This window comes from Cynara cardunculus, assembly GCF_001531365.2.
Source record: "Cynara cardunculus var. scolymus isolate 2C chromosome LG 13, CcrdV1, whole genome shotgun sequence".
Classification (NCBI taxonomy): domain Eukaryota; kingdom Viridiplantae; phylum Streptophyta; class Magnoliopsida; order Asterales; family Asteraceae; genus Cynara; species Cynara cardunculus.
In genome coordinates, this window is record NC_037540.1 from 39645106 (window position 1) to 39656898 (window position 11793).

Here is an 11793-nt window from a genome sequence, read left to right on the forward strand (position 1 = left end):
AGGGTTACAAAAAGGTTGAATTACCAAATTACCCTTATCATTAATTTATAATTTAGATTTGAACCTAAAGTGAAGAAAGAATGTGATTGGTCAAGATCGGTTTCCATAGTTTGTACCATATGGTTGGTTTCTATTTGAACCAACCTCTATATATATATATATATATATAAAAGCAAAACTGATAAAAAATGAGGTGGTGAGAATGAAACATTCTTCCTAGAAATATTGTGAGTTTTTATAATTTTGTAAAATACTTAAAATGTTGAAATACTATTTTGCCTATATTTGTTGTTTGCAAAATTACAAAAATAGCCCAACTCATTATGAGATAGATACATTCTCGATATAGGACAAGATAGCATTAATTTGCACGTTTAAATTGAAAACTATATAAGAAAAAACAAAAAAACGTATCGTAGTTTGACGCATACAGAAATAAGAATAGAATACTTAAAACGCTTGAAGGCAATTTGTTTTTTAGGTTTGGGTCTACGTGATACTGTATTGCATTTGTAAGACCTGTAAGACCATAAAATGACATTGAAACTTTACAACAAAATATTGTGAAGGGCAAATTGCATGAAAAAGTAACGTACTTTAACTTGATTCCTATTTTGAGTAACGTACTTTCAAAACTTTCATTTTGGTACCTATTGATAGAGCAAATTGCATGAAAAAGTAACGTACTTTAACTTGATTCCTATTTTGAGTAACGTACTTTCAAAACTTTCATTTTGGTACATAAGATGTAAAGTTTTAAACATTTAAGTAACTGGGTAACTGATTGAAGTATTAACCGATTATCATGCTGATGTGGCGAGTGATGTGGTATCCAACTCGGTATTATTTGCTGACGTGGTCAGTGACATGGATTTTTTAAAATCTAAAATTAGTCTTCTTTTTTAGTCTAAAATTAGTCTTTCCGGGTTACCCCGGTACTTAAATGTTTAAAACTTTACATCTTAGGTACCAAAAAATGAAAGTTTTGAGAGTACGTTACCCAAAATAGGAATCAAGTTAAAGTACGTTACTTTTTCATGCAATTTGCCCTATTGTGAATATACATTGAACCTTTATAGTAAAAATATTGTGACGGTAAACCTTCATGGCGTTTTTGTTGTGTGTGTGTATATATACTAGAAAGGCACTCGCATAATGCAACGCGATGCATTTTCATTTTAATGTTTCGTTTAAATTTTGTCTCTATTGATATAATACAGTTTATATGGTTTTGAGAAAGATAATGTTTTTACTTTTAAATAAAAATAAATTTAAAGATATCATAAAATTTTAAAAGAATATATTACTTTATATTTATCTAACTCACATTCTTTCTCTCATTATTGTAGTCATATGATTGGTGGACATGAATAAGACATAAAAAATTGAAACAAGTGATTTTATCCATTACTCATAGGTCAAAACCAGTTCGAATCAAACAGATAAATTTTGAGAATGAGCTGAAAAATGGATTAATCCGATAACACTTTTCAAAAATGATCCAATTTTTTAGTCAATGTTTGGCAAACTAACCGATAAGCTATTCAGTAGTCAAAAAGCTAGCTAATTAACTAACCACGTTAAAACCGTTTGACTCGGTATCCTTTCTAACAAAAAAAAAAATCACTACACACGATGAGGGCTGTAAACGAACCGAACACGAACAAGGTTGTTCATGTTCGTTCGTTTAACTTAACCGAACGAACACGAACGGTAAATGAATGAAAATCTTTGTGTTCATGTTCGTACGTTTAGAAATCAGGTATGTTCGTGTTCGTTTATGTTCGTTCGTTTAGAAATCAGGTATGTTCGTGTTCGTTTATGTTCGTTCGTTAACATGCTAAACGAACGTAAACGAAGAAACATAGACGAACGGACTGAACGAACATAAACGAACGGGCTAAACGAACATAAATAAAGATTATCTGAATTCAAAGTATATAACCAAAAGATTATATATTAAATTTAAAATATAAACGAACGAAAACGAACGGTAAATGAACGAACGAGACTCTTGTTCATGTTCATTCGTTTAACTAAACGAACAAAAAGAATTGTTCATGTCCGTTCAATTATTAAATAAACGAACTTCCCGCCGAACAGTTCACGAACGGTTCGATGAACGTTCGGTTCGTTTACAGCCCTACACACGATTGTCACTAAAATACAACTCGAATTAAACAATTTTCACACAAACAAATTGAAATAGTCCGATTTCTCATGTGCCATTGAACTTGGGAGGCCAAAATTCCATAACAAATTAAACACAAAAACATCAAATTGAATCAAAAGAAAACCGATTGCGAAATCTGGAAAAAAGAAGAGAGAATGTACAGCATTATAAATGCATACGAGAATGAACGCTCGATGGTATCTATTTTTTTTGTTTCGTTAGAACAAGCACACGAAGCTTTTCGTTACCAAAAAAAGGCTTAATGCAAATTAATAAAATTTTGATCGAAGATTAAAAGGGGATCCTCTAAAAGATGTCGGTTACCTTGCTTGCCAGAACGCGTTCTCGTCTTTCGATGTATCCAAGCGGAAACCAACCTGCTTTCCCTTTGCATTCACCTTCACCCCAACCATTGTTGGAAACCTGCAAAAAACGGTTTCCAGTTTTTTTTTTCTTTCATTATTGGATCCATGTAACCCATCTGATGGGCCAAGTTTTGCAACCATAAGCTAACTTATTTCTTGAGCTTATTGAAAAAGCCCATTTGGATGGGCATAACTAAGCTAGCTTATTGAAAAAGCCCATTTGGATGAGCATAACATAAGCTAGCTTATTGAAAAAGCCCCCTTTGGATGGGCATAAGCTACCTTACCAAGTAGTGTTTCAATAAGCTCCAATGGTATCTTGTTAATGAATATTAATTGTAAATTATTCATTAATATCAATTATTAATTTTTAGAAAATTATTATTAGCCATATTAAATATAATTATATTATTATTGTTATCGGAAAGGGTCACGAGAAGGGGAAAACACTCATTTACTATAGTCAATCACATGTGATGCTATATTTTATCCAATATGAGAATCAAATATATGGTAGGCCCTCTCACGTGTATTATGAGTATTGTCACATGTGAATATGTGATATGGGTGTTCTTGATGTGATACTATAATACATCACATGTGATACTAAATCAGAGATGCATATGACATTTGGCGCGACCTAGGTCACAAGACACGTCGTCTGCACACCACCAGGTCCCTTCACGTGTATTATCAATGTGGTAAGGGTGTTCTCGTGTCTTAGTAAAATGGAGGTGTTCTCGTTTGAATCTCCACCTAGACTCTTATTCTTCTGCCTACGTCAATTCAATACCAACCCAGTAAATTAATAAGGCTTTTCGACTTCTATTGCTTCTTCTCTCCAAGACTCCAACAAACAGCCAACGATTGCTTCTTTGCTCTTCTCTCCAACGTTTCTCTGTTTCTTATGTATATTAGTATATACATGTTTTTAGGTATAATCTGTTTATATATATATATATATATATATATATATATATATATATATATATATTCTGTTTTATGTGCATATCTGTTATATCTATCTATATATATATTATGTATAGATATATATTCTGATTTATGTACATATTCTTGTGACTAATTTGTTGTACATAAACTGTTTTAATATATAAACTTTGTACATATATATGTGTGTATGTGTGTGTGTAAATATTCTGAATCATGGGCTTTATAGTTTGTTTATTTGTATGGAAATATGAAGTTATGTTTTTTTTTTGTTAGGTGCACAGAATTATAATTTTATTGTTTAATTTTTTGGGGCTTACGTCTTGACCACCTCGAGGCTAACGCCTCACGTACCTAAGAGGAAAACACATCGAGGCTAACGCCTCACGTACCTAAGGGAAAACACCTCGAGGCTCGTTTCCGTTCTTTAAAACCTTGGTTTTCACTCATGGTTCAATCTAGCAATCATAATTCTTTAATGCATTCATTTCTACACGCCAAGACCTTACTACGTGTGGGACTTACTGGGTTTGTTTAGTTTGGTTTTATTCATGCGTTGCATTCGCACCTAACGCTTTCAAAGGCACCCGTGGTAAAAAAAAATTGTAAAAGCGTATGAAATATTCTTTGTTTCATGGGTACATAAATAAGAGTAGCACATTCTAGGAAACCATGAATGCATAAAATTAAAGCAGATCACGTACCTTTCTGATAACAACATAATCACCAAGTGATAGACTGAGCTCCACATCAGACTCGGCCTGATATGAATATATCACCTGAAAAGAAAGGTTTAAGTTCCGATGGAAGGAAAGCACTAAGAATCCATTAAAACCGACGTTAACATTTCATCAGTAAAATTTAAATTATGTTGGTTAATTGTTTCCAATAAACTTAAGACTTACCTCTCCTAAAAAGTAATCCACTTCATCATTCAAACCATTTTGCATTGGTGAAGTAAATGTGTTATTTACTTCTTCGTATGATGGAGGTGGAGGCATTTCCACAGGCGGAGTAGGAGCTGCTTCAATTCGTTGTCGCTCTGATACCATCTGCAAGTACACCATCAAAACAAAATTATAGAAGCTCATGAGAATTTTTTTGTACCAAGAGGACATCAACAATTTAAGCCGAATTTTAGCCACCCAACATGCACAAGGCCCGAGATTTCTTTTATCAATCATTTGTTTTAAGGAGGTTGAGCATTAACATATATGTTTGTGGGCCTGTCTAAGGCTCGGTTCGATCACCTTAAAAAATGTAACCACCAGAGAAGATTCCCAAGATATTTAAAGCTATAGTTAGATTATGAAAAAGTTCTTCTCTAAAATAGATTATGCTCTTACAACTGAGGTGTCGAGTGGCATTCGAGTTAGTGTAGTTCCAAGAGATTTTATAAATCGAAAAGAAAACTCTAGATGACACACATCTATACATCTATTCCACCCCACCTCCCTAATCTTGCAAAGTACCAAGATTATCAGAATTAGAGTATGAGTAGATGTGAAAAGTGAGAACACAATATTTGCATACCTCGCCTTCAAGCTGATCCAGAATCTGAAGAACCTTTTGATGGTAGGCACGTTCCGATTCAATCTTATAAAAAACAAGTTTCAGATAACACATCATAATACATTGAATATATTAGCGGATCAAGTGGAGAGGTTCTACCATGGAAATTAACCTCTGTAGAGTCATTTTTTGTTGTTGAGCTTCAACAGCAGCCATTGCTGATGCTGCCTCCCTTCCTAATATTCCCATGTTGGATTTCAAATCTTGCAATTTTGAGTTTGCTGCTTCAAGTTTCGTAAGTATGTCTGGATTCCCAGTCCCTTCTCTAACTCTTGCTTGTCTTTTCGAAACTTCAACAGCCTTGAAAATTTTAGGGGGTAAAAGTAGAGTTACATTAGTGTCGGAAGATGTTAGATGGCAAGTTTCAGTAAAAACAATTACGCAAAATGAACCCCAAATGTGCATGAGGAAGAGAGGTAAAAAGAAAATAATGAAATCAACCAGACTATCAATAAACATAATTTTAAGCTCAGCAAAATCATATATTTTTTAAACAGCACGATGAAATACCTGTGCTTCAGCCTCTTGTCGCATTCTATCATAACGTTGAGCAAGATGCCGGGCATCTTCAAGTGGAGCTCCCATTACCATCGCTCTTAGTGGCTCTGCGACCTGTGCACGATTTCCCGTATTTAAAAAGGTGAATAACGGTGGTGGCAAAAGCCAAAACTAAGCAAGCAACGAACAAATCAAAATATTGTGAACTGTTGGATGAATAGGGCTTTTTTTTATCTTTTACCGGCTAGCCACACTACATAATAGCATGCTCCCCAATACTGCAACCATCTTTTCTTTGGACAGTTCCTTCTATAGTATCAGAGCCAATAGCTCCTGGTGCTAACCCCACGTCCCCATCTACTCACACTAAAAGCCACAGCAACTCGATGCCAGCACCTCTACAACCGTCCATCTTCAACCGGTGGTGCATCTGACTCAAGGCTTCACAGGTCCCTGTTTGCACTCTATTCTGATCGAGAGGAGCATGAGCCCAAAATGTTAGTGCCGCCTGATCGGGCTAGCACCATTGGTGCCACGGTCCTATACACAGTCTAAGGTTAATTTTGGTCGATAGTTCGATACATAGACTTTTTAGTTCATGGCTGCATTGTGGGACGACATCTGCACAACTCCATCGATGGCATCTGTCACTATCTCTTTGACACCCCTCAAGAAAGTGGTCTCTGGTCAAACCCATCACACCCACTCTAAGTAATTCCAGGTTTTGAATTATTTCATCTCTGTCGTTTTGACATGACACCGCTTTCTTTTCTTCAATCCTATTTTTACCTCGATGTCGAAGTTCATTGGAATTATTCTTGATGAATTTGTTGTCAATAACTTTCAGTCAGTTCTGTTGTCAATTGACTTTAGGGGATTTTTGTCGAGATGGATGAAAATACTGGTGCCTTTGGTGCATCTGGCCTGAGCACAGGGTTAGATATAATGAAGATCCCAAAGAACTAGATTTGGAGGTTGAATTTAGTATGTCACCATTGGCACAGTAATATTCACCTGAATATTCACCCCACTACACATATATTACCTCTCATTAGTTTGCTATATGTAGTGGCATATTCGGTTATCTTTTTCCATCAGGTGCAAGACATCTATGCCAAGAAATGACGTGTGAACTGTTATACATCAGACTCCCAAATCAGTGCATGATTAGTTTCTTGGGTTCAGGATAGTCATTCCTTGTCTAAGACATATAGACTCGAGCAATTTTGGATTAGCTTGAAGAGTGGTACATAGGTTTTGAGACAACTTCGGACCAAGTTGTTCTGAATTGTGCTGCAACACTGTCATCTATTCCAGATTTCGGTCGGCCTATGCTTTTGGAAACACTAAAGATTGCTACTACCTAATCCACCATTCTATGAAATATATGAACTCTTACATGCCCTCCGACCAGAATGCAGGGAGTCCTTGTATTTACAACTTTAAAGAAGATGTTCTAAGAGGCTTTTATCGTTTGGGAAAACTTTAGGATGGATATGGTGAGAGCTCTGGCAAGGATGTAGGGATATGTATCCATTGTTATTTGTAGTCCCACCAAGTTTCATTGTTCAGAATTCTAGACAAGGCAATGTTAGGGTCTGCGTTTGACTGGTCCATAAGTTCAACAGTATTGCTTATGTTGTTTCTTCTGCTTCAGGTGTCTATCCCATCTCAGAGAGGGGAAGCTTAATTTAATTCACGCTTTTGTTCTACAGCTTATTGGGTCTTCTAAGTAATTCAAGGGAAATAAATCGGTGTAGATACAATCATCTCAGAAGGCACCGTGTTGCTGCTAGTGTTACATTTCTTAAGTACAGTTATTTTTTTCTCTGTTCAGTAATATATACATCAGCTGCATCTTCTGTATTGATCCCTATTTGCATCTTTTTATACTATAAAAGGATGGCAAACATTGCTTTGGAATGTAAATGGAGGGGATTCAGCTTTGCACATTGAAAGACAAGGTGTGATTGCCACTTCTTGTAATCAGAATTCAGAAGAGACCAGTGGAATTCACCCTATAAAATAAAAAATAAAACCCTAACAGAAAATAGAGAGGGAACGGAACTTTTGAAGATATCGCTACAGCACAGGAATAAGTGAATGAAGGGCAATAAATCAGAAAATATAAAACACATGACCAGTCTACAGGTTTGTTACCTCATTCTACACATGGTTTTCCTTCTTCTCTTCTTTCTTGCATCCATCTATCTATTTTTTATCTATTTTCATAAGCACTTCAAGAGGACTTCATATATCATTTCCTTTCTCTGTGAGACATGATTCTAGAAAATTACTTGCATCACCATTTGATTACCAATGGAAATCGATGGAGGAATATGATCAATTGTTTGCAGGTCATTCTAATTTGCTACACTTTTCTAATCAAGATTGTTCTTTGAAATGTGTGATGCCAGAATTGCTTGAATTTTCCAACCAAACCTGATGGCAGAATTATTTATTGCCTGATAGGGAAATTTATTTATTAGCTATATATAATGCTTGTCCTTTGAAAGTCATGAAGCTGTCTTGTTAGATGATGCCATGATGATTGGTTGTTGAAATTGTGATCATAGTGGTCGAGGGAGTTGTTCTACTGTATGAAATCTGTCTAAAAATAACATAAAATGGATCAACCTTAGCTTCCATCATGAACCTTGCTTCCATTAAGGCACATGCCTTACTTCAGAAAAAAGAACCTTCCACCCCCCCCCCCCCCAAAAAAAACAAAAAAAAAAGAATGTTAGAAGCAGGTGTTAGTTCAAACATAGTGTCATTTTTGGAAGGATGCCAACAGAGATGAAAATTTGGTTAAGCGCCCCACCTACTTAAAATCATAATAATAGACAACAAACCACAAAACTGCCTACACGTGCGCATAGTTTGTTTCTATGAATACAAGTAACATAGTACACCATCCTAGACTAAGAAGGATGATGCAAACCTGTGTCCCAAATGATTTAAGTAGGTTTCCGCGTTCCTTCTCCATCTGGGCACGAGCTCGTGAAAAGTTTTTTGCAGCTCTAGATAGCGTACTACCACTAGTGCATGTGTTCTCAACACCATATTTTCTACTATCTTCAGACAATTTAGTTCCTGTTCAAGATATGTGTTCATGTGAATTTACAACACCATGTCCATCTGATGGACTAAAACTAAGGTTCAAGACTAGCATCACCAACTTACCTATTTCAACTTGTTTGGAACCGGTAACTATATATCCTTCAACACCACGAACAATGTCCCTTTGAAAATGCTGAAAGTGAAAAGGGAGCAGACTGTAATGACGAGAAGAAAAAAATATTTTATTATGAGAAATGTTAAGGATTATGTTCCATTGAGCTTCATGAAATCCATGACCATTAACCCTACAAAAAAACTTTTATGCGAACATGTCCTTGTAATTTTCAGCAATGGCACGAGACAGATATTGCCCAAGAGTTTGGCTTAAAAAGCCTGCTTAAGTTTCTGATGAAGCCTGAGTTCTTTAGTACAGAAAAACAAGCACCTCCAACAGGAGGGTAAAAAGCAACCTTGGCAGCACGTGTAGATATGTATAGTTTCTCAAGTTTCTGATGAAGCCTGAGTTCTGCCTCATCTGTAACAACATTATCCGAACCTCCATAGCCTCCACCACCAAACTGCTTGAAAACCGCCTGGAAGTAAATTTTATTGGTGATGAGAATAAAAATATCGAAATTTATAAGGTTTCACATGTTAATCCCAGATATCTATAAAATCTAATAACAAAGGTAAACAATCAACATGATGTGTATCACATAAAAGTAAATGATAAGAAAGATCTCCTAAACATAACCAAAATATGCTACAAGCACCAGTCGCTACCACCCAAAAGAGGTCGTGTATTTTCACAATTAGTATGCTACTTTGACAAGTTCCTGCATTATGTTTGAATAAGTTGTTGAAACATTAATCATGTCGTTGTGATTTTTTAATATGTAGACCCCAAATTGCACAAATGAAGTTAAACCCACAGAATGTAGAAGAGAGCATCATCGAAAAGCTACACCAAGTACTTTATGGTGAATGAATGGATTTAAGAGAGTAATACCATCCATTAATGAAGTGCAAGGATTGTATTTTTCAAACATAATATATAATATTAATCACAAGGGTGGTGCCTGAATGGTTTGAGCTTGGCTCCAAAGGTCAAAAGTACCTGGAATTCCCAGGTTCAAATCCAAGGAGGAATAAAAATCCCCTTGTGGCCACGGAAGTTCAAATGTGGTGACTCCGGGCTATCTGCAAAGCAGGTGGTCGTCTGGGATTAGTCGGCTCGCATAGCGAGTTGGATATCCAGGTTAATTAAAAAAAGAAAAAAATAATCTAAAACTCTCGAACAGTTGTGCACATTATTCTTTTAGTACCATGAATAGTTTATGGCAATAATACACAAACAATTTCTAGAATAATTTTGGATCCTGAAAGTTAATTCCTTTGACCCTGATATATTTTAATGGAATCATGACAATTGTTTCAAGCAGCTCTTTTTCAACTGGTTTAGCTTATGAAACCCGCCATTCTCTTTAGAAATGATAAAACTATTCAAGATTACAACATCTGTACATTTAAGACTGCTAAAACTCCATTGAAAGTAACTCATTGCATGACAATTGTTTCAAATCAACATTATGGACTGCTAAAACCCTATTCAAAACCACTCATTGCGAACTGTGAATAACTTCCTATGAATTGTACATTCGGAGAATGATGTTCTGCCCATGAAACTGAAAGATTATACATCTTTCTTTCAGAACCACAAGAATGTTTGAATTGCTAGTTATTGAATCAGGAGTTACTTCCTCTATGCATGCAATTCACCTACATTATGACAGGGTAACCTAATTAATATTAAAATCGACAAATGCTGCCGGATTGAAATTAACGACATCAAATTACACGATGTTTCTTAACAAAAAGTAAACATTGATTACTATGTTGATGTTAAGTTTGCTTAAAATTAGGTATTCACTTACAAAGTACTAATTTTTGACATCGAAATTTGAAATCAAACTTAGCTGATCTTTTGAAACTGATATAATAATTTTGAGAAAGAAAAAGAAGTTAAGATTATACAATATCCTCCACAGATCGTTACAGAATAAATTGTCGCAAACAAAACTAGCAATGATCTGAAAGTGTTTCGCGTTCTAGGGTTTAAATTAAAAGCAAAGAACTTATATGATCGTACCTGTTGTTGTTTGGCAACCTGCTCTCGGAGCTTCGTCGCCTGTTTCCTGATCGCTTCCATTCACGAATTCACTGAAAAATGAAGCGATTATGGACTTTATTGAACTAAGCTTCGCCGGAGATTTGTCCCGACGAACAGATCCAAAACTTTATTTTATTGATTTTGTTATACAGAATTACAGATGAAGTGATTTCTTTTTGGATTCGAAAATTACAAAAATCGTCCCTTGACTATCTCTCAAAATACAAAAGCTTCGACAAGAAGCTTCAATGGTGCGTGGTCTTCTTCTTCTTCAATAACTCTGTTCAAACCATTCTTGAAGATTCAAGGTTTCTATTCACGATTTATTGAATTTGTTGCAATTGGTTTTATGATTCTTGACATTTTTCCTTTCACTATATTTATACATTAATTACTTATATAATTTTAAAAATTACAACAAAGTATATATAGACCGGTAAATCGAATCCATGTTGGTACGTTTCAATATTTATGTTTTATTTTATTTTATTTTCAGTCGATGTTATAATACGGTTTGATGTTGTTTTGAGAAATGATAATATTTTTATTTTTAAATGAAATATATATATATATATATATATATATATATGTCATTAAAAAATTGGAAAAAAATATTAATATTAGTACCAAACTAATTATTTAAAAATATTGATAACATTCACAATGTTTCACGTGTATCACAATGTATTTTCTTTGTTTTATGAAATGTATCATAGTGTGCATTTTCATTATTTTCATTGCTTTACAAATGGTATCACATTATGCATCTTGTATGCATATCCGGGTATCATACTGTATGCCTTGTGTTCACATAAGATTTATCGGAATGAGGTTCGCCAAATAAGATTGCCAAAGAAAGGAAAGATGATATTTATATAATCCCTAAAATGCCCTTAATTTATATTTTAAGTTAAAATTACCAAAATTATTATGTTGTGAATCACAGCAAGCTTATTATACATATATATGATCGAATAAGTTGTGAATCACAAGAAGCTTATTAA

The 11793-nt window shown here is 34.8% G+C and overlaps 1 protein-coding gene across 2 annotated transcripts; it reads right to left on the reverse strand.

Annotated features, from left to right (window-relative positions):
• Nucleotides 1-2184: 2184 nt before the first annotated feature.
• On the reverse strand, nt 2185-11139 carry LOC112525564 (SH3 domain-containing protein 2-like). 2 transcript variants are annotated; one of them, XM_025135741.1, is made up of 10 exons: nt 10769-11139; nt 9090-9212; nt 8743-8812; nt 8501-8652; nt 5569-5670; nt 5158-5358; nt 5020-5082; nt 4392-4538; nt 4191-4265; nt 2185-2596 (listed from the first exon to the last, which is right to left on the reverse strand). In XM_025135741.1, exons 1-10 carry the CDS (start codon nt 10826-10828, stop codon nt 2480-2482), a joined length of 1110 nt encoding a protein of 369 aa, XP_024991509.1. In that variant the 5' UTR covers nt 10829-11139; the 3' UTR covers nt 2185-2479. The 2 variants fall into 2 exon arrangements, with proteins under 2 accessions (XP_024991509.1, XP_024991510.1); XM_025135742.1 differs by having other exon boundaries at nt 8743-8834.
• Nucleotides 11140-11793: the final 654 nt, after the last annotated feature.

Coding starts and splice junctions, on each gene's coding strand:
- LOC112525564 (XM_025135741.1), bottom strand. CDS start 10,828: ATGGAAGCGATCAGGAAACAGGCGACGAAGCTCCGAGAGCAGGTTGCC. Junction 8,813..9,089: donor TATCTACACGTGCTGCCAAG/GTTGCTTTTTAC, acceptor TTTCACTTTCAG/CATTTTCAAAGGGACATTGT. Junction 5,359..5,568: donor GACAAGAGGCTGAAGCACAG/GTATTTCATCGT, acceptor AAAATTTTCAAG/GCTGTTGAAGTTTCGAAAAG.